We start from the raw sequence: 22418 nt of genomic DNA, 5'->3' as shown, positions 1-22418 counted from the left end.
ATGGTGCACGATGACAGGCGCTAATTTAGCTCTGTGGCACACATGGCCTGCATCGCCCCGTCGCCCGGAATCTCACGTTAGGCAGCACAAAAAAGGCCTTGTTCAGGAAACTGATGTCCCTTTGCTCCTGCTTCTGTTTCTGTTTCTGCTGCCGCTGTGGCCTCTGCTGTGGTGTTTGATTGGTTGGTTGGTTGGTTGGTTGGTTGGTTGGTTGTCGTTGCTGCAGTCTGTGATTGGTGGGCGCCCATCCCTGCCGCCAAAGTGAAGCCTGATGAGTTTGTGTTTGAATGTTTGTGTGTGTGTGTGTCTGGGTGTGTGTGTGTGTATATGTGTGTTTATCTGTGTGTGTTTCTGTGTGTGTGTGTGTGTGTGTGTGTGTGTGTGTTTGTGTGTGTCCATGAGTGTTTATCTGTGCGTCCATGCTTGTGTGTGTATGTGGGGGCTTTGGGCTAACAGGTTGCAGGTGGAGGCAGTGAGAGGAGTCGGGCAGCAGATGGCCAGCCAGTGGAGAAGTCCGCTGAGGACAGGCCTATTGTGTGTGAAGTTTGACAGGGAAACGCTTGCTTGCCCAGGGCACCACAGCTCACAATAGCACTCACCCCCTCAGGTCTCAGGGGAATAGAGAAACACCATGTTAAACAGAATGGCCAGTGTGTATATGAAAAAGCAGTAAAAGTGTCCTACAAATAAATCACTGACTACTATAGGTTATGTCAAATATATCAACCCCAATTGTATTGGTGTTGTCAGTAATTACGCAATTTAATGTAGCCGACAGGCATCAAGTGTGACTTATTGTCACAAAAAAGTGTCCCTTGAGAGTCTTCAGCTGACACAGTTTTGTAGTGCTTGGAACCATGTTTCTGTTGTGTCAGTGGCTGTCCTTGTTTCAGCCATTTTCATCACAGACTCAGTGCAAATGTGGTTCTGTTGAGCTCTCTTTTGGGTCATGCTTTTGTGTCTGGTGCCGCCGTGCAAACGCAGACCCAAAAGCGGTTAAAAGAAGCGGTGGTGTAAGGTCTGTTTAACACCACAGTGTCAGCATGGCGTGCTCTGGTGAATCCAAAACACTTTTGGACCTTCAGGGGTGCCTTTATGCTTTGAATGGTCCTGCTTTTTCAGTGTGCTTTTTCACAGTTAACTTTTTCTCCCTTAACTTTGACTTACTTTTGAAAAATTGTTACATTGACCCACTGCTCTCCTTCAACTTCATGAGAGAGAGCTTTTAGGGATTGACCAGTGAAGGCTTTATTATGCTAAAGAAGTATTGTGATCCTTTTTGTAAGCGACAAATGACTGGTTTATCTGAATCAAAAAGGATTTGAATGAGTTGTTTTCAATTCTGAGCTGATCTGATGTGATCAATCAATGCAGCTTTCATTTAACCTGCCAGTGATGTACAAAGAACCCATGACAAGAGGCTTGTGCAAGAGGACATACACAGTGTGTGTGTGCGCGTGTGCACCGTAGTTTGGTTGAAGCATAGGGGATAGTTCTACTCAGAAGGGGAGGGTGGATGTCAGGTGCAGAAGTGTGTGTGTGTGTGTGTGTGTGTGTGTGTGTTTTTGTTGACTTTCAGTATTCATCTCCTCTCCTCTCCCTCCTGTCCCAGGTGTCCTTGCGTAAGCAGGAGATCGGCGACCGCCTCCACGCCTGGGTCATCTTCAACGAGAAGAACAAGGAGCTGTGCGAGTGGCTGGTGCAGATGCAGGGCAAAGTGTCTCACAGCGGGATGAACCTCAGCATCGAGGAGATGGTGGAGAAACTCAAGAAGGTGAGGCCTCAGTCTGCAAGGTGTGGGGGGGGGGGTAAAGGAGCACTATATGGAGACAGGCCCATAGAGTACATATACAGATTGTGTATACATAGTTGATTGTTAATCATTAATTATTCCATCCCTGGTTTTCAACACATGATGTTGGTTTTGCTGGGTGAAACCTCGTCCCAGTCACATAAGTCTCAGGTCGCCAACCCCCAGGACAAAGCCAGACTGTAGACGGGGACAACCTGTGAGGGGGCTGAGCCTTGGCCATAATCCTGCCATAGGTTTCCTGGATGTTTTTGTGTGACAGGTCGGGCGGGGGGGGGGGTTGTTTGCTAAAGGGATTGATGCAGTAAGTGCCTAAGAGTGATCACATCAAACTGATCAAAGAGACACGTTTGCATAGTATTTTAACACCTGCTGCATGACGAGTTGCTGGTCAATTCACTTAATTGTTGTGTCCTCTGACCATGTTATCATGTAGTTTCCCTTCCTACACTCTATTCACCTTTATCTGCCTCTCCAGCTAACTTATCAATGGGATTATACAATGAACGTAGCAAAGCTCCCATTGATTTGTGCTTGGTCTTAACCGGCTAAGCGTCTGCTGCCCATAAAAGTGTTTTGAAACCAAAAGAGGCTGAACGGTAGCCTCAGTAGCCTTTTTTGGCTCATATAGCTAAACGCTATCGAGATGTGTGTAGGCTACAGTGTTATTGAGGACAGAATGGGTGGTGCTGGCCATAAGCAACTGTTCGTTTACCCTCTTTTGTTCCACGGCAACAATGGCCTCCTGTATGGGAGTGCTCCTTTTCATCGACTGCTGCAAGGGTGCTCCCCATACTGGGTGTTCATTAGCACATCCATAGATCTGCCCAGGTCGACAGTGGGCTCTTTAAAGAGAACTACTAATCACCAAACTAAGGAAGAAAGGGAGAGAGAGAGAGAGAGAGAGAGAGAGAGAGAGGGAGAAAGAGGGGGACATTGTTCTTTTTAAGGAGTTGTCGGGGGCAACGGCCCTGTCCCATAGATGAAAGTGAGCCAGCGGAGAGTGTCGAAATCAGAATGAAGCTGGAGAGGTGATCACCAGTGAAGCCCGACACTAAGGAAGCCTGTCCATACATTGCTGAGGGGCTGGTAAGGGACTGTTTTCAGCTGTGAGCTTGCTCTGGGGGGGGGGGGGGCGGGGGGGGGTCAGCCGTGGGCTCTATAAAGCATCTTGAGAAAATGTCAGTTGGTCATGGCGCTATGTACTGTAAATGAATAGAATTGACAGTCATCATGTCATTTAATTTAATTGAATTCTTTGAGCCCTCCCCGAAAGCTGTTACATGCATGGATGTCACTAAAGCCTGGGGAAGCTGTGTAAGCAGTCTTACAGTAATAACTTGGCATAGAAAGTTGATGGTGAGATTCGAACAGCTGTCAGGAGTTTCTTAAGCCGGACCCCCCCCCACACACACCTCCCACCCCCACCCTCCATCCACGAGGGAGTAGCCACTTGTCCTCATGCCATTTCCCTTTCATAGGACTCTGGCCAGTGACTCCAAAACCACACAGAGACCGTGCGTGACCATCTCCCTGTTTCCCCTTTCCTCAATCCCCTCCATCTCTCTCTGTGAAGGATTGCATGGAGGAGATCAACCTCTTCAGTGACAATAAGAGCCACCTTAAGCAGCTGGGCGAGCAGCTCCTGTCTGCCAGTGATAAGACCAAGGAGGCGGAGATCCACGGGACGCTCCGCGACGTCAACGCCCGCTGGCAGGACCTCTTCGATCACATCGAGGCCAGGTGAGTGAGTGCCCACCTGTACCTGTCTGTCTCTCTGTCTGTCTATCAATCTCTGTCTGTCTCTCTATCTGTCTATCAATCTCTGTCTATCTGTCTGTTTCTCTATCTGTCTATCAATCTCTGTCTGTCTCTATCTGTCTATCAGTCTCTGTCTATCTGTCTGTCTATCTTTCTATCTACCTCGTATAAACATGCTCTGGTCAACTGAGAGTATTTTTTTCTTCAAATATTTGAATTTGGTGTGGAAAAAAAGCTGGCAAATATCTCCTCTTTTTTTTATCCACACAGTTCTTCCACTGTAGTTTGTGTTCTTCTGTGTGTTTATTGTCTTCTATCTGTGGGTCATTTCATGACACTCTCCTGATACCGCACTCAACATCCACTCTCGGGCATTTAAAGAGGGGCTTTGTATTCCTTTTCTCCGGCGCCAACTTTAACGAGCCTCTCAAACTCTCTGCCTGCGTGTAATCCATTCACAATTACCTCTAAGAGCAGCAGCATCCTCATCATCAGGAGAAGCAGGGGGGGTAAACAGCCACAATTAGCCGAGGCGAGGCGAGGCCTCTTAAGAGGCTTCCAGGTGCTCCTGTTCCTGTGCAGCTGCCCCCCCAGTCGGGGTCCTCATTTAGTTATTATCCCACTGGGTAGTCTGCAGGTGTACGGCTCTTTTGAATTAGCGCTCCACGCGGTTGTAAGTGTTACATGGAGCGCAGTGTCTCGCAAGAACTGTGGGGTTTGTTTACCATCCACTGACAGAGACCAGTCAGAGTGGCAAGGGATGGGAAAGTCTTAAGAGTCTTAAGAGTAACTCAAGACAACAGAGGAACCAGTCTGATATCTTCAATGAGGAGGAGGAGGAGGAGAAGGATATTATATTGCATATTGCTGGTATATTGGGCTTTTGTGTATTCCTTGTTAATTGCGATTTTCATAATTGTGATGTCTTCAAATTAGAGATTGTCACAGAAGATATGTACTGTACATCTGGTGATAGTGCAGTAAGCATGGGAAAGTAATTCCATGAGCTGGCTTGATGTTGGTGCTATATACAGTACATAGATGCTTTATACTCTAAATGTGATCCATAAACACACCCAATGCCCCTCCACCCACAAAGGCACATATGCGCACCCGCTTCAGATTAGGTCCATTATCAAAACAATCCAATTGTTTGTTAATGTTTTGGTAAACATGTTGTCTGCTTCAGACGCTTTCACTAGCTCTCTGCACCAAGGTCACTTATCTGTCAGACATCAGGTTATATAAGACCAGACAGACTGTACCCCCACAGCTGTCATAAGTAGACAAAGCATGTTATGTTTTTTTTGGGGTGGGGGGGTGGGGGGGTATTATGTCTTGGACAAGTTAGTGGTGTCGGTGTCCTGGTTCCAGTGTGACACTTCACTGCTGTTGCCGTTACTGCTGCTACTGTGGCTGGTACTGAGATGAGCACCCAAACCCAAACAGATGGCTGTGGTCATGGAAGCAGAGGGGACTTAAGCGAGGCCGTCGGTGGTGGTGGTGGTGGTGATAGTGGTGGCGGTGCAGTCTCCAGCTTTGCCATATGGCTGCGGCAGCAGATCCGAAGGCCCTCTCTACCACTCCAGCCTAGGGCAGGCGAGGGGGGTGATGGGCTGTCACCCTACATTAGTAGTGATGACACGAAAAAGGGGAGAGGAGGAAGCGGGGGCGGGGGGGTTGGTTCACTGCACTGCTAACACAGAGCTCACCCAGCCCACCCCACCCCACCCATCAGTAAGGAACGAATAAACAACCAACTGCTGTTGAGGACTTAATCCAGGGGGGCCAATCTGATCTGGCTGGGCTTGGTTGGGCTGCGCTAGGCCAGGCTAGGCTAATCCGGCCCCCTCCATGCAGAACAATGCAGAGGAACACCATGTGTCTGTGTCACCTGCTGAAGGCTAAGCTCTTAAAGCTGCGGTTTCTCAGACCGCATCCTGACCGGTGTCTGGCTGGCCCTGGCTTGACCCCAATGGAGTCATTCTAGGCAGTGCTATTAACTCTGTCTGACTTAGAGAGAGGGAGAGAGAGATACATTAAGCAGAGGTAGGGAGTTGACAGCCTTTGTAATGGATCGCTGGGAAGAATTAAAACCACCTCCTGTGAATTGTCAAGGGTTTCGTGCCCTGTATTGAGTTTCACTGCTTGTATATTTGTGTACACATAAACTTTGAGTTGGAAGTGAGTGTATGTGTGTGTTTGATTCAAATGCCAAGCATCACCTCATCCCCTCCCTCTCTCCCTCTCCCTCTCTCTCTCTCTCTCTCTCTCTCTCTCTCTCTGTCTCTCTCTCTCTCTCTCTGTCTCTCTCTCTTTACAAAAGGCCACTACTCCATGCTTAGCCCTCTGTTTGAGGACAGCACCTCCAGGTCAGCAGATGTGTTAACAAAGAGAGCGTCCACATCTGAAGCTGAGAGCTCAAGATGCTCCTTTGTCTCCACTCAGAGTAGCTATAGCAACCTTTGAGCCATGTAGCCCAATGCGATTGTGTGGTTGCCGTTGCTATGGAAACTTTTGAAGGCCAGAGAAACACCTTGGGGAGGGGGGCAGGGGGGTGGGGTGCGAATTAGGATATTATGGAGAGGGAGGTACCTGTAGGGGAAGGGAGTGGTGTAGTTTATATGGCCATGAAGTTATAGTCCCTGGCGTTGAGTGCATTTCCTGGGAGCAGTCGTGAAGTCTTCCTCAACAATATAACTTACTGTGGAGTCATTTACTTCCTGTGGAGTCACTTACTTCCTGTGGAGTCACTTACTTCCTGTGGCATCTTAAGCATGGTGGTTCCACAGTATTTCACAAACCTACCTACACACTGAGAGTAAGTCTCTTTGAATCTAGGTTTCATGGTGAGAAAACCATGAGGAGTTCTGTCAGAGAAAAGTGGCTTTTTAGTGAACTTTTAGACATGCATTGGGATGTTTAAAAAGAGAAGTGGGGAAAAACTAGCATTAATGCTACAAACAGGATACCATGAGATATCGCAGGATACCGTAGGATACGCTGACTTGCATGTTGAGTGACCGTGCACTGTGTGTGGACCGGCAGGGTGAAGAAGCTGAAGGAGACCCTGGTGACGGTGCAGCAGCTGGACGGCAGCATGAACGGCCTGCGGACCTGGCTGAGCCACGTGGAGAACCAGCTGGCCCAACCCGTCCTCTACAGCGCCTGCCGCCGCGAGGAGATCCAGAGGAGGCTGGCAGAGCAGCAGGTCCGGCCTGGTACCACAGACACAGACACACACACACACACACACACACACACACACACACACACACACACACACACACACTTCCGAAGCCCAAAGGCACACACACACACACACACACTCAACCCTAACTCTATATGACAGTACACACACATACCGAGACAGACATCCAACGGCAATAGCTCACACTCCCCCCTAACCTTTGCCAGTGCTTGAGGCAGTAAGTGCTGTAACAAAGGGGTCTCTTGAGTGTGTATCACCATGCCTACAGTTTTATGAAAACATGATAAAGCAGTATACTGACATCAAAGATGTTTAGATTTATTTTTATTTTGTATTGTCTCAGTTTCTGTAAATGCTGTAAGCTTACTGTCCAATTATTTAGAACATTTTTCATTAAAATGGTCACTCTCAATGGCATTGTGATTAGCCTACCATCCATCTTTTAAGCCCTTCGTTCAGGCTCCTAAGTTTATTGATATAACTGAGTTTCACATAAATGTGTGTGTGTGTGTGTGTGTGTGTGTGTGTGTGTGTGTGTGTGTGTGTGTGTGTGTGTTTGTTGCAGGAGCTGCAGTGGGACATTGAGCAGCACACTGACAGCGTGACGTCGGTGCTGAATCTGTGCGACACGCTACTGCGCAACGAGGACGCGTGCGAGAGCAGTGGCGGCGATGACGATGACGACGGTGACTCCATCCAGCAGACCACACGCAGCCTAGACCAGCGCTGGAGGAACATCTGCTCACTCTCACTGGAGAGGAGGCTCAGGTGAGGGAGGAGAGATGTACACACACACACACACACACACACACACACACACACACACACATTCAGATATACACATACACCTACACACACACACACACACACACACACACACATTCAGATATACACATACACCTACACACACACACACACACAAACACATTCAGATATACACATACACCTACACACACACACACACATTCAGATATACACATACACCTACACACACACACATTCAGATATACACTTACACCCACACACACACACACACATTCAGATATACACATACACCTACACACACACACACACACACACACACACACATTCAGATATACACATACACTTACACACACACACACACACACACACACACACACACACACACACACATTCAGATATACACACACACACTCACACACACACACATTCAGATATACACATACACCTACACACACACACACACACACACACACATTCAGATATACACATACACCTACACACACACACACACACACATTCAGATATACACATACACCTACACACACACACACACACACACACACACACACACACACACACACATTCAGATATACACATACACCTACACACACACACACACACACACACACACACACACACACACACACACACATACAGATACACTTACTTACCCACTCACACACACAAAGGTAGGCATATTACATGCATGTTAATGTAAATGAACGCACATTTGCTATACTTTACAAACTGTACATGAGACAAAACTAGTAATAATTCAGATAGTCTGCTAGTCAGATGTCTGATTGTAATCACTGCACATCGGGACAATACTGAAGGGTGCTGGGATTCCGGCATGCTGAGGAGCGTGGAACTGTGGGTGTCTCCCAGCATGCCGTGCGAGTGAGGACTGTTAATTCTGTTATTCTGTTTATTCGAGTGTTCTGTTGTGTTCTAGAATGATGTGGTTCATGCCTCTCTTTTGTGTCCTGTGTAAGCGTGTATTACTGACATCATTTTGTCCGTGTGCTAGGCTAATTAAGTCCTGTGTTAGTTCAGTGTGTTAGTTTAGAGTATCTGTCCACCGCCCGTGTGTTCCTCAGTGTACTGATGTTTTTCAAGCTAAGAAACAGTAGTCCTGGGGCTGTGCAGTGTATTGGAGCACTGGGGGTTGCCTTGAAACCTGAGATATCCCTCTTGCTCTTTCCACACTAGCTCACCACACACATTTGTCAGAAATTATTATTATTATTATTATTATTATAGAATACTTCCAGTTAATCATTTAGTTTGTTACAGTTGTTGTACCTATGGCCCTCTGGTCACCTCACTCCTCTTCTCCTGTGCATCCCCCTATCCGTGCAGGATTGAGGAGACGTGGAGGTTGTGGTGCAAGTTCAAGGACGACTACTCGCGCTTCGAGAACTGGCTGAAGGAGGCAGAGCACGTCGCCGCCAGCCCCAACTCATCCGACGTCCTCTACGCCGACGCCAAGGAGGAGCTCAAGAGCTTTGAGGTGAGAGGGGAGAGCGCTCAGAGATGACACACACAGACACACACACACACACACACACACACACACTCGCACACACATAAAGGGCCTCCACGCATACATATTTACACACACTCTCACTTACAAATATATATACACATACTCACACAGAGGGAGAGAGAGCCCTCACACACTCTCTCTCACACACACACACATGCTGTGTTTTCTTGTTTCGAGTTCTGACTGGTCTTTTTATTTCTGACATGTTTGTAAAGCCAGCAGGGGCTCCTTTATGAGACCTTCCTGTCCTTAGTAGTTGTCCCATCTCCATAAGTCACGTTCTCTCTCGGCTCTCTCTCAGGGGTTCCAGAGGGAGGTCCACGAGCGCCTCCCCCAGCTAGAGGTCATCAACCACCAGTACCGGCAGTTGGCTCGGGAGAACCGCACCGACTCAGCCAGCCAGCTGAAGGCCATGGTCCGCATGAGCAACCAGCGCTGGGACGCGCTGCAGAGGAGGACGGCGGCCATCTTGCGCAGGCTTAGGGTGAGCAGGGAAACATGGTGTGGTCGAATGACTGAGTGAGTGAGTGAGCAAATGCAAGCAAGCAAATGACGGCAGTCTTTGGTTAACGTGTGGTGGGGAAGTCAGAGCCACACACACACACGCACACACACACAAGCACACCCAAAGTACACACACACACAAACCCTCCCACACACACATTGCACATTTACCCACAGTATGTCGCCCACACAAGCACACGTCTCCACAGCCGTAAATCAGTGCTCATCTGCGTCTTAGCGTGAAAATCCCCGGGTGGATGAGCTGTGATCCTGTTCTGTGTGTGGAGGACACGCTGTGATAATGAACATGAGAGTGTGCTGTTTGCTTGCTGTCAGCGTTGGCCATGTTTGATAGGGGGGACCAGAGGAAACACTGACACTCTCTCTAAGGAGTCTCCACTTCACGCATACAACACTCAATACAAACACGCAATATGCTGAGTCAGGGTGGGTTAGAGATTATTGGTTTAACAGATGATTTAAGGAGAGGGACTCTCTCTCGCTCTCTTTCTCTCTCTCTCTCTCTCTCTCTCTCCAGACATCTCTCTCACAGCCTCTCCCTCGCCCATCATCCTTCTCTCCCTTTCTCTCTGTCTCTCTTTCTCGCTCTCTGTTTAGAGCATTGGTGGAATCCAGAGTCTGGGGCTTGTTTTGAACTGGTGATAGACTGGTTTGATTCGATTTTGATTTCAGTGTTTTACAGATACATGTTTTTAAAAGTGTTTATCTCTCTTCTCTTTTGCCTCTCTCTCTCTCTCTTTTTCTCCCTCCCTCTCTCTCTCTGAACAGTACTTCACGGCCCAGAGGGAGGAGTTTGAGGGCACAAGGGAAGGCCTGCTGGTCTGGCTGACGGAGCTGGACCTCCAGCTGACCAACGTGGAGCACTTCTCTGAGAGCGACATCCACGAGAAGCTCAAACGCCTCAATGTAGGTCACTCAAGTCTCTCTCACACACACACACACAGACACACACACACACACACACACACACACACACACACACACACACACACACACACACACATATATACACACACAGATGAACAGACACATGAGGCGTTCTGCAGTCAGCATACAGTATATCAACACAGATCTAGCTATCTCCTGATCGTGACTCCAGCTGCAAAACTAAAAAGATTGGCCCTGCAGTTCAATGAACTAATAAATCTGTTCCACAAGAGCTCTCTTTAGTGTTAGGTTTCTAGTGTGTGTACTTTCAGTGGTGGTGGTGGTTGTGTTTGTGTTTGTGTGTGTGTGTGTGTGTGTGTGTGTGTGTGTGTGTGTGTGTGTGTGTGTGTGTGTGTGTGTGTGTGTGTGTGTGTGTGTGTGTGTGTGTGTGTGTGTGTGTGTGTGCTGAGACTGCAGGACAACGCTATATTTCATCTCTGCATCAGAGACCTGGAGTCAAGCATCCCCAAGTTGATTGAGAGCCTCTCTCAACCATTTTGATGTGAAACCAAAACACAAATGACAAGCACATAAAGCATTTCATTTGGTGTGTTATTCACATTTCTCACCAGAGTTTAGCATTCGCTTTCTCTCTTTCCATCCCTCCCTCCTAACTGTGTCCTTCGCTTCTGTATCTTCAAATTTTCTCCTGTGTGTGTGTGTGTGTGTGTGTGTGTGTGTGTGTGTGTGTGAGAGAGAGAGTGAGACAAGCAGTCAGGTACCTCCCCTACAGCCATCATGCACGGTGTGTGTGTGTGTGTGAGTGTGTGACAAGCAGTCAGGTACCTCCCCTACAGCCATCATTCACGGTGTCTTGTGCTCTGGGGTGGTGAGGCCTTGGTCTACACACTACGCTCTTTCATCCCCCTTTCACTCTTTCCATCCCTCATCACTCATCACTCGTTCTGTCTCTTCTGTCTCTCCTCCTCATCACAGGGCTTCCAGAAGGAGATCACCCTGAACACCGACCGCATCGACGCGCTCATCGTGTTCGGCGAGGCGCTGATCCAGTGCAGCTGCCCGCCGGACGCGGCGCACATCGAGGACGAGCTGGTGGAGCTGCACACCTACTGCCAGGAGGTGTTCCGCCGCGCCGCCCGGTTCCACCAGCGCCTCACCAACCCGCACCCTGTACGTCTCACTCTCTCTGGCCACTCCCACTAAAGCTCTCCCTTCCTTCTCTGGTAACACCAAAGCTCCGTCAAATGCTTTGGTTATTATAAGAATTTGATTATTGTTCATGATTCCTTTTCACACTGGCATATTCAGCTACAGCCAACTAGAACATAAGCTTGTGTCAGTGTCATAAGCTTGCTTGCTGGGTTTGGAATGATTGACACCATGCTGACATTCAGACTAACAGAGCTCTTGGATGTTGGAGTTTATTGGTGTGTGTCTGTGTCTGTGTCTGTGGCAATGTTAATTGGCCTTAAAATTCCAACTATACTGTCCATGTTTGACCCAGTTGGGTTCCTGCCGGGGCTTGCTTGTAGGTTGTATTTGGACTGCCTGCTGCACTGTCTTCCTGAGCTGGCTCCCTCAGATACCTTATTTAGTGTAAATAATTCAATTCAATTCAATTTTATTTATATAGCACCATAACAATACAATTGTCTCAAGGCGCTTTACAGAGCCCAGAGCCTGAACCCTCTTAGTGCAAGCACAATGGCAAAAGGGGCAAGAAAAAACTCCCTGTTAGTCAGGAAGGGATCTTAAGCAGAACCACGGCACATAAGGGGGGACCCATCTACTTGAGGTTGGCCGGGTGGAGATAGGAAGGGGGGGGGGGGGGGGGGGGAGGGTTGTGTGGCAGAAGGGGAAGGAAAACAACAAGTGTTGTGCACAGCCTGCATTTGGTAGATGTACATAATATATATACAGACATCCGGTGGTAAATACATGATACAAACAAGACCAGTTTAGTTGGTATACACTGTGCTCATAGGGTTACTGTTACAGGGGTAAGCGGGGTAGGGACAGAGAAACATGTCGGTGGTGGCAGTAATATATTGTATATAAATGTTAGCATAGGGTTTGGGGTAGTCCGGTGGCGGTGGGTGCAATTTGCCGAGGGTTTCTACAGGTGGATCGGGTGAAGAGACTACAGCAGCGTCCCATAGCGAAGATAGTCTAGATTAGGAGAGAAAGAAAAGAACAGAGTGAGTCGGTAGAGTTTGGCTGTCCATATGCGTAGATGAGGAGTAGTGGGGGTGAGGAGCAATGTTTCCACATCCATCAGCAATTGGAACATGCTATAAGGGAGAGAGAACATTTGTGTTAGTAGACATTCATTTCAGAAACAGATAAGGAGATACCTTTGGGTAGTAGATTTAACAGTAGGCAATATGGCCATTTTATCAGTATTATTATAAGCATTAGTAATGTGATATGAAATAGATCATCTGCCTTGCCAGTAGCCTCCAGTGTCTATTGTTCCTCCTTGTAGTAGTAGGCTGATTTTACGGTTGCATCACTCTGTTTCTCAAACTTTCCACTATGAAATGACCTTCACCGTTTGATAGCCCTCCTCTCCCACGCATGACTCTCTGTGCTTGACTTATCTCATCTAATTTCTTTCTTCATTCCTTTCTTCCTTTCTTTCTCTTCTTTTCCTTTCTTTCTGACTCTCTCTGTCTCCCTACACTTTTTTTCTCTGTGACCTCGCCTTCACCCAGGAGTTGAAGGAGGAGCCGGAGCTCCAGCAGGCCTCTGCAGGGCCGGTGCCTGGACAGGATGCATCCTCCGTGGGGGAGCCCTCCTCCGCCCGTCCCCCCGTCTGCCTGGTGGCTCCGCTCCTGGAGCGTTCGGGCCGGGAGACCCCCGTGAGCGTGGACTCCATCCCCCTGGAGTGGGACCACACTGGGGATGTCGGGGGCTCGTCCACGCATGAGGAGGACAAGGAGGGGACGTACTACAGCACCCTCTCAGGTGAGGAGGAGTAATGACCAGGCACATGGAATGGCACGCGCACACAAACACACACACACACACACACACACATCATGTGGTAGTAATAGAGCTAGTCGAACACGATGTGTGTGTGTGTGTGTGTGTGCGTGTGTGTGTGTGCGCGTGTGTGTGTGTGTGTGTGTGTGTGTGTGTGTGTGTGTGTGTGTGTGTGATGTACCTCCTTTAATAGCTGCATTTTCTCCAGAAGTGGACAATTACTAGAATGGATGCTGTTTTGGAAGTCTTGGTCCGTGTGTGTGTGTGTATGTGATGTACCCCCTTTGACAGCAGTGGTCTCTCCCTCCAGATGTGGACGTGACTGAGAGTGCAGAGGCGTTCATAAGGGCCACTGCCCCCTCGCTGGGAGAGACTTCGGGTAGGCGCTGCATGTGCTCTCTCACCTTCCTATCCTTCTCTCTCTCACTCCCTTCAAAATGCACCCCCCCCCCCCTCTTCTCTCCCTCTCTCTCTCTCTCATTCTCTTTTTTCCTCTATACCACCTCCCTATTCTGTCTCTCTTTCTCTGTCCCTCTGTCTCTTCTCCCCATCTCTACCTCTTATTCATAAATGAGAGTGCCTGTCCCCTCCATTTGGTCCTAGCATGGGCCAGACAGCAGGCTCTTAGCACTGAGGGGGGGGGGGCTGTGTGTGTGTGTGTGTTTGTGTGCGCGTGCCATTCCATGTGCCTGGTGTGTGTGTGTGTGTGTGTGTGTGCGTGTGTGTCTGTGTGTGTGTCTGTGTGTATGTGTTGGTCATTCAAAGCGGCTGCAGCTCATGTGGATCTCTTTACCTTTGTACGGGCTGATCAGGGTATTTTAATCCACATATATCCTGTGATCCGAACTAATGACTGTACACTGTGCCAAAGCATCATTTCATTTCTGATATTTGATATAATGATTGCGATCGCATGTCTTATCACATTGATATCGTATGGTATTATCAATGTATTATTATTAGAAACATCAAATTAAATGGACAGTTCAGTCTAAAACTATGTATTCATGGCCCACGAGTCAGTGTTTGTATAGTATAGTTTAGTCTGCCAAATGAATACACCTAATCTAGAGTAGCAATGTTGCTACTGTTTAATTGGGAGCAATGGGATGCTGGGAGTTGTAGTCTTTTGGGGGCTTTTTGTTAAATATGGTGGTGAAATGTGTTGTGACGTGGTGTGGTGTGTTCTGTGTGTCAGGTCCAGGCAGGTCCCTGGCTGAGGCTCAGATCTGGCACTCTCAAGACTCCCAACTGGACCTCACTGACAGCACCAGCCACACACCCACCCAAACCAGCACACCCTACAAACAGGGATATGTAAGTACACTCACACACACACACACACACATACACACACACACACACACACACACACACACACACACACACACACACACACACAGAGAGACAGTATTAATATGTGAACTTGGAGGACCAACCATCTTGGCTGGTATACAGTGAGACACGTAAGAACCTGCTCAGAACCTCTATAGCTTTATGTATTGTATACGTTTATTTCCAGACATATGTTGCCCCCTACTGGTTGGATGTTCTCATATACATCTAGACAGTGAAGTATTCTGTCAGTACAAGGCTTGACTCTCAACAATGTGTCTGTGTGTTTCATGAATTAATTAATTAATTATTTGATTGATTGATGATTGATTCATTGTGTGTGTGTGTGTGTGTGTTTGGTTCAGGTTCGTCTGATGTCGGCGTGCAGCGGCAGCATCAAGAGTGTGAAGCGCGTGTCTCTGATCCTGGATGACGAGGAGCAGCAGGAGGAGCAGGGCCTCACCGGCCTTACCACTGCAGACAAGCAGTCAGGTACCTCCACTACAGCCATCATGCACGATGTGTGTGTGTGTGTGTGTGTGTGTGTGTGTGTGTGTGTGTGTGTGTGTGTGTGTGTGTGACAAGCAGTCAGGTACCTTCCCTACAGCCATCATGCACGGTGTGTGTGTGTGTGTGTGTGTGTGTGTGTGTGTGTGTGTGTGTGTGTGTGTGTGTGTGTGTGTGTGTGTGTGTGACAAGCAGTCAGGTACCTCCCCTACAGCCATCATGCACGGTGTGTGTGTGTGTGTGTGTGTGTGTGTGTGTGTGTGTGTGTGTGAGTGTGTGACAAGCAGTCAGGTACCTCCCCTACAGCCATCATGCACAGTGTCTTGGGCTCTGGGGAGGTGAGGCCTTGGGCTACAATTTAAATTGACTAGAAGTCAGGTACAGCACAGTCTCACATAGCCAAGTACATAATGGTATATATGTCTGGAAACGACCGTGGTCAAATGTGGACAAAGTGGGTATCATGTCATGTCTGACCCTGCAGTGCAGCGCACACACACCCTCTGACCTTAACAGAATAGTACAAACTAACATCAATGACTGGTCCACTTTAATTGCAGTAATTAATGCATGATGATAAAACATGATGTGGTCATGTTTGAAGTCAAGCGATGGCTTCTTTTAATGTTACACAGCTGTTATGAAGCATCCCTTGAAAGGGAGCTACATGCTGACATGATCACAGGCCTGTCTGGGGTCTTATATCATAAAGTGTCATCACACATCAGAGCAACCGCTGTTTTATGTCTTAATTTCTACCAAAACGCTTCTCCATTAGTATGATCACTGCAGACAGCGTTGGTTATGAGTGCGTGCATGCATGCGTGTTTGTGTGTTGCTTGCTGTTTGTCACAAGATATGGTCTTTCAAGATGGTTTGGATTGTAAATGTCCCTTCCCCTTCTGCCACACAACCCTCCCCCATCCCCCCCTTCCTATCTCCACCCGGCCGACCTCAAGCAGACGGGTCCCCCCTTATGTGCCGTGGTTCTGCTTAAGGTTCCTTCCTGACTAACAGGGAGTTTTTCCTTGCCCCTGCTGCCATTGTGCTTGCACTAAGGGGGTCCAGGCTCTGGGCTCTGTAAAGCGCCTTGAGACAATTGTATTGTTATGTATGTTTTATAAATAAAAATTGAAATGAATTGAATCAAATTAAATGTGTTTATTTTTCTCATCTCCTCTCACCGTCTTTTCATTCCCCACTTATCCTCTCTCCTTGTTGAAAATGTCCTCCTCTCTCCCTCTCCCCCTGTCTCATCTTCTTTCCTCTCCCCATCTCTTCTCCTCTCTCCTCTCCTCCTCTCCTCCTTTCTCAGGAGTGATTGAGCGCTGGGAGTTGTTGCAGGCTCAGGCCATGAGCGAGGAGCTGCACAGCCAGAGAGACACCCAGCAGATGACCTCTGACCTCAGTGACATCACCGCCTGGCTGGGCCAGGTGACCCCTGAGCTGCAGCGACTGCAGAAGCCTGAGCCCGACGCCACCATCCAGGCCATGGAGGCCAAGGTCAGACAGCTCAAGGTACGAGGAGCGCCTATACTTAGAAAACAGACTTAGCTTAACCACTGCATTGCTATGGTTCAACACTGCGAATGATTATTGTCTCTCCTGTTCGTCATAGTTGTACAAGTTGAACCGATGACTGAACAAATACAGTTGAATTGAATTGAATTGTCCGTTGAACCAACGGCTAGTTTCAGACAATGAGCTCTGTATTGCATGGTGAAGCACTGCCATTGGGTTATCAGACACTCTCATACAGCGTGATCTATGGGTGGATTTAGCCATAGTAGAGTGTCTTTACTTTCTCTCTGGGCCTTCTATATCCTCACTCTCTCCCCTTTTACCTCTCCTTCCCCTCTTTTACTTCACTCTCTCCCGCCATCTTCTCTCCTCCTTCTCCTCCCTCCCCTCCCTTTGCTGTGCAGGAGATGCAGAAGACCTTTGCCCGCTACAAGGCCATGATGCTGTCTCTGAACCTGGGCGGCCAGCAGCAGGGTGAGAGCCCAGGGAGGCTGCAGGAGGCTCTGCGGTCCATGAACCAGGGCTGGACGGATGCCTGCGCCTACCTGGAGGACTGGGAGAGCAGCTTGCGCATGACACTCATGCGCTGCCAGGTGGGAGAGCCGTGATTCACTACATTAAGACGTTTGTGTTGATATGCATTATGATAACATGCTAGACTGTAATACACTTGCTAAACAGTGATCGAATTGTTTGCTTAGAAATATCCTGAGTTATGAATTATACGAGCTCGTAATACTGTGAGATGTGCAATACAATACGTTTTGGGGTCAGCATACCCTGTCTGTACTAATATAGTTTAGAATGTTCTTTTTTGTCTGCAATAGAATATAGAAGTGATTAAGCAAACAAATCAGTCATCCCTCTGACCTCTGACCTCTGCCCCTTGACCCCAGGAGTTCCATGAGACGCTGCACGCCCTGCTGCTGTGGCTGGCCCATGCAGAGAGCAGACGCTACACCGTAAACATCCACGACGAGTCCACCCCACTGGCCGTCCTACACGACCACAAGGCCACGCTAAAGGTAACAGTAACATATAACATAGCTAACAGTGTATTAGCAAGCCAACACAAATGAATGCCTCTCTGTTTAAATAGCATTGAAGAAAAGTCAGTTGAGATGGCCGCTTTCATATGTTATTATCACTGCCATGGCTGATGTGAACCATGTTAAATAGATAACAACACACAGTGTACACAATATACACAATCCACAATAGCCACAATATACATAACAATGAAGCATACATACCATAGTATACGTACAACATTCATTATAACATGATATAAATATCTATACAACAGTGTACACACAGTGTACTTACATCATACATGATTTGGCCTAAGTTGTGTGTTTCACATGGTTATGAGCACTACCACACTTGTGTTTACAAGAACGCTGCATTCTGCTATTTCTGTCCTCCTTGTTTCCGCCGCCCACGTCCATCTCTCGCCTCTTTTTCTCATTCCGCTCTTACTCAAGGGGAAAACCATACGTGGTCCCTTTCCACTTTAAGTAGCGGTTTTCTCAGAAACATCATTAATTCTGTTTGCCTGAATCAACTGGTTCAGTAATGAATAAAAAGATGTGGGTTTTTCCTTCAGTAATGACATTTGTTCAGTGGCGCTCCTCATAACCCTGATCAAGGCCCCATGAGTATACGTATGTGAGCAATTGCTCACATTGCTTCAAATATTTTGAGCCACTCAAGCATTTACAACTATAGGCCTGAACGGCAAAACTTTCAGCCAGTGATCATCTAATCCATTCTCTTATTAAATTATTAAAACTAATTATTAAAACTACCCAAATGCCAAAGGGAGACAGAAGATATGAACGTAAGTAACTGTGGCCAGGAAGTGAGGGCCTGTGTGCTTGTTCAGGCCCTGGGTTCTTGTTGAGTTTGAGTTTGAGTTTGAGTTTGAGGTTGAGGTTGAGGTTGAGGTTGAGGTTGAGGTTGAGGTTGAGTTGAGTTGAGTTGAGTTGAATGGTTTGGCGTCTGTTTCCTCTTGCCAGGGCCTGGAGGAGGAGCTGCTGGTGCGCCAGAAGCAGGTGGGTTCATTGCAGGAGCTCACAGCCCAGCTGCTGCCGGAGGCAGACGGGGAGGACAGCATCGAGGCCCGAGAGAAGCTGCACGTCATCGGCAACAAGCTACGCCTGTTACTGCGGCAGGTAGGCCAGGACCTCGGCACCCTGCAGAAGAGACAGGTGAGAGACACAAACACGTTTGTTTGTTTGTTTGTTTGTTTGTTTATTTGTTTTTGCTTGGTTGTTTGTTTGCTTGTGTGTGTGTGTGAGTATGTTTGTGAATGTCTTAAGTACAATACAACTTTTCATAGATCTGACTGTGGGTCAGGGCTTGTGAGGCATAGAGCTTGAAATGTGCATAAAGAGGTAGCCTGGCAACACCTGATAGAGGATGGAGAAAGTTGCAAAAGTCGCTTCTTTGGATCGTAACTAAAATTGGTTTGAAAATGTCCCAGGTTAAGCAACAGTGCTGTAGCCTTGTGTTTTTGTAGACCTTTAATCATCATTTAAGTCATTCAGCACAAAAACTGTAGGCTAGAGCATGGCATTACCATCACTCTGTGTGAGGGAAATAACTGCTCAGAGAATCATTTCTATGGAGGACAGAAGGTAACGATTGAACATGAGGCAAAATGGGTGCACGTGTAATGATAGAGAAACCAGAGAGGCCTGTATAAAATCACTGAATGGGCAGAACGCTCCCAAACAAACTTTTTTCCTCTTGCTCAATGTCTTTAGATGATGATATTTAGGAAAGGAATTCACAGGTATTCCGTTTTCAGTTAAAATTGTGTGCCACGCATGAACTTTCTGAAATTGTTTTTTATAATGGGAAAAGTTCCTGTGAGCAGAAACTTTGAGCAGACCGATTTGTTCATCGGAGTCTCACGCAGGGACGTTGTGTGACACCTTTGAGATTTACTGGGGGATATGAATATGAATGTGTCGCTTGAATGAACCAGTCTGGAAACTCTAAATGGCCGTGCTGATTGGTCTCTCTGGCGATATTATGTCTAATAAAATCAGCACAGTACAATGCAGTGAGTTTCCTGTTCTGCCGTTCTCCGTGTAATTCAGCTGGAGTTATGCAGCAGCAGCGGCAGCAGCCATCTTCACAGTAGCAGCTTAAAGCACAATCTTTGTTCACATTGTTTGCATTGAGCAAGTGTTGTGTGAGTGTGAATGAGTGATGCTGAACTATTGAGCTTCTGCTTCTTGGACACCTGGGCCAAAAGTCAAATGTAATTTCTGACAGAGTGAGATGGCATCCTATCTTTCTATCTGTCGTTAAGCTGACGGTGCTTTCTTATGGTTTTAGGACTCTGCTGAACCCCTGCTACAGAGCAGGCAGCTGGCAAGACTCCCCGGATCCAAGGTATGCCACATTAGCCATCAAAGCAGTCATCCAATAGGCTATCCACTTATGGTTCATTACCGTCAGTCTGAATGGAAAAATCCCCACAGACCTACTAGGGCAGTTTTTGACAAACATGAGAGACTAGTGCTAGTGCAGAGACACATAATGTGTGTTATTATTAGTTGGGAGCAGTAGAATGCTCTGTAGTCTTTTAGGGGCTCTTGATAAATATTTACGTTGAGTGAAAACACTACAGTGTTTACAGTAAACACTTCTATTCTGGCTAGGTTCTAGGTATGTTTCTACAGACCTCTGGATCTTTTGTATGTCATCCGAAGTGTTCATGTAGCAAAGAAAAGATTCAGAGCTCCTTGCGCATTCATTTCAATCCCACAGGGGATGCCCCATGTTTGTATGTTGGCATAAGCAGTCCTACTCACTCACAGTCCTGTGTGTTGCGTGCCCACAGGAGCCCACGGATGAAGCAGGAAGCAGACGGTCGTCAGCAGACGGCAGGTGAGACTCACCCCCAGCACCCCAGCACCACTCACACACACACACATGGGGCTGAGACGGACTTGCAGAGCCGTTCACCAAATCACTCCACACCAATATGTGTCTTAAGGATAGTGGGAATCGTTTTCTCTGGATACAGGATAACTACATTAAAGTCTTTGAATATCATTACCCACAGAAATGGTGTTGTACCTCATGTCCTAAATCACCAGTAGAGCTGATACCATTACAACCCCGTGGGTTTAAATAATTGTATTTCAATTTGACATGAGCTTATTTCTGTTGGTGTGTGTTTTTTCCCCCCCGTCCATGCCAGGGCGGAGAAGCGTGATCCGTCCCCGCAGCGCTCCTTCTTCCAGCGCGTGCTCCGCGCCGCCTTCCCCCTGCACCTCCTCTTCCTGCTCCTGCTGGTGATGGCCTGCCTGGTGCCGCTGTCCGAGGACGATTACAGCTGCACGCTCGCCAACAACTTCGCCCGCTCCTTCTACCCCATGCTGCGCTACACCAATGGCCCACCGCCCACGTGACGCGCGCACACACACACACACACACACACAACACACACACACGTGTATACACGTTATGTGTATATAGTTAAGTGCACAAAAATAAACACATTATCTATATACACACACACAAATATAGACTGATACTCAAGCACATATGCATGCACACACATACACACACACACACACACACACACAATGACCAATTGGCTGGCCTGCTTCCAAAGCTGACCCATCCAGACTTTCTGGCCTCTCCAAAGAGAGTAGAAGAGAACACTGCTACTGTCCCAAAAAAAGAGAGAGAGAACTTATTTTTAAAACACCTGTTATTTATGCATTTAAATTTTTTGTATTATTTATTCCCTGAGAGAGAAAAAAGCCATACTACTGAATTAACTTTGATGTAACTTTTCTTCAGACACTTTGTGAGGAATTTTGTAATAATTAATGTTGTGCAAGCTTTATCTAGCAAGGCTGATTTTGTTTGTTTGTTTTATTTGAATTGGTTTTCTTTTGTAGCTCCAGTTCACTTCTATCTGAATCACTGACAGTATAAAAAAAGCAACATAATTTTATTGTAATTGTGAAACGTGAAACAAGCACAGCAAGAACTAAGGTCCTGATGTAGTTATTTTATTTTATTTTCTGGAACTGCGGTGCCTGCTTCATCCTCTTCTGTAGATGCTGTAAAACAGAAGTGTGTTAAGATGAATGGGGCCACTGGTTAATAACTATGATCTAGTGATGGACAGGGACATGAAAGAAACACGTCATTTATGAATTTTGTTCTTTTAGCTGCGTTGTCACACAACTCAAACCTATCTGAAGTCATTTTCATTTATCACAGATTGGAACTTGGTATCTTTGTCTTAGTTCAATATACTGAGGTACAACAGTGTTTTCGCTTAGCGGCGAGCAGTTCAGCTTGGTTTCGTATTTGATGTATGTCTGGTTTTGTTGTGTAAATAGTATTTCCTTGGTGACCATGCAGGGCACTGTTGAGTGGGACGCCTTGGCCGTCACACACACACACACACACACACACACACACACACACACACACACACACACAAAAACGACTTTTGAATGCCTATTTAAGAGAGCAATTGGTGTGTCCAGCAGCCAACAATAAACATGGTTTGTCATTTTCAA

At 47.3% G+C, this 22418-nt stretch overlaps 1 protein-coding gene across 3 annotated transcripts in view; it reads left to right on the top strand.

Annotated features, from left to right (window-relative positions):
* The window catches only part of LOC105897790 (nesprin-2), an 87934-nt gene extending 65516 nt beyond the window's left edge, over nt 1-22418 (top strand). For all 3 annotated transcript variants that reach the window (XM_031581403.1, XM_031581400.1, XM_031581401.2), the window contains 19 exons: nt 1613-1774; nt 3387-3553; nt 6620-6782; nt 7348-7550; nt 8910-9060; nt 9398-9580; nt 10390-10527; nt 11485-11679; nt 13224-13476; nt 13805-13873; nt 14693-14811; nt 15195-15321; nt 16652-16854; nt 17262-17450; nt 17754-17882; nt 18876-19067; nt 20206-20262; nt 20714-20760; nt 21077-22418. In XM_031581403.1, coding sequence (XP_031437263.1) covers nt 1613-1774; nt 3387-3553; nt 6620-6782; nt 7348-7550; nt 8910-9060; nt 9398-9580; nt 10390-10527; nt 11485-11679; nt 13224-13476; nt 13805-13873; nt 14693-14811; nt 15195-15321; nt 16652-16854; nt 17262-17450; nt 17754-17882; nt 18876-19067; nt 20206-20262; nt 20714-20760; nt 21077-21287 — 2958 coding nt within the window. In that variant the 3' untranslated portion in view covers nt 21288-22418. The remainder of the gene's footprint in view (nt 1-1612; nt 1775-3386; nt 3554-6619; nt 6783-7347; nt 7551-8909; nt 9061-9397; nt 9581-10389; nt 10528-11484; nt 11680-13223; nt 13477-13804; nt 13874-14692; nt 14812-15194; nt 15322-16651; nt 16855-17261; nt 17451-17753; nt 17883-18875; nt 19068-20205; nt 20263-20713; nt 20761-21076) is intronic.

This window comes from Clupea harengus, chromosome 15 (genome assembly GCF_900700415.2).
Source record: "Clupea harengus chromosome 15, Ch_v2.0.2, whole genome shotgun sequence".
Classification (NCBI taxonomy): domain Eukaryota; kingdom Metazoa; phylum Chordata; class Actinopteri; order Clupeiformes; family Clupeidae; genus Clupea; species Clupea harengus.
This window is presented reverse-complemented; position numbering and strand designations above follow the sequence as displayed.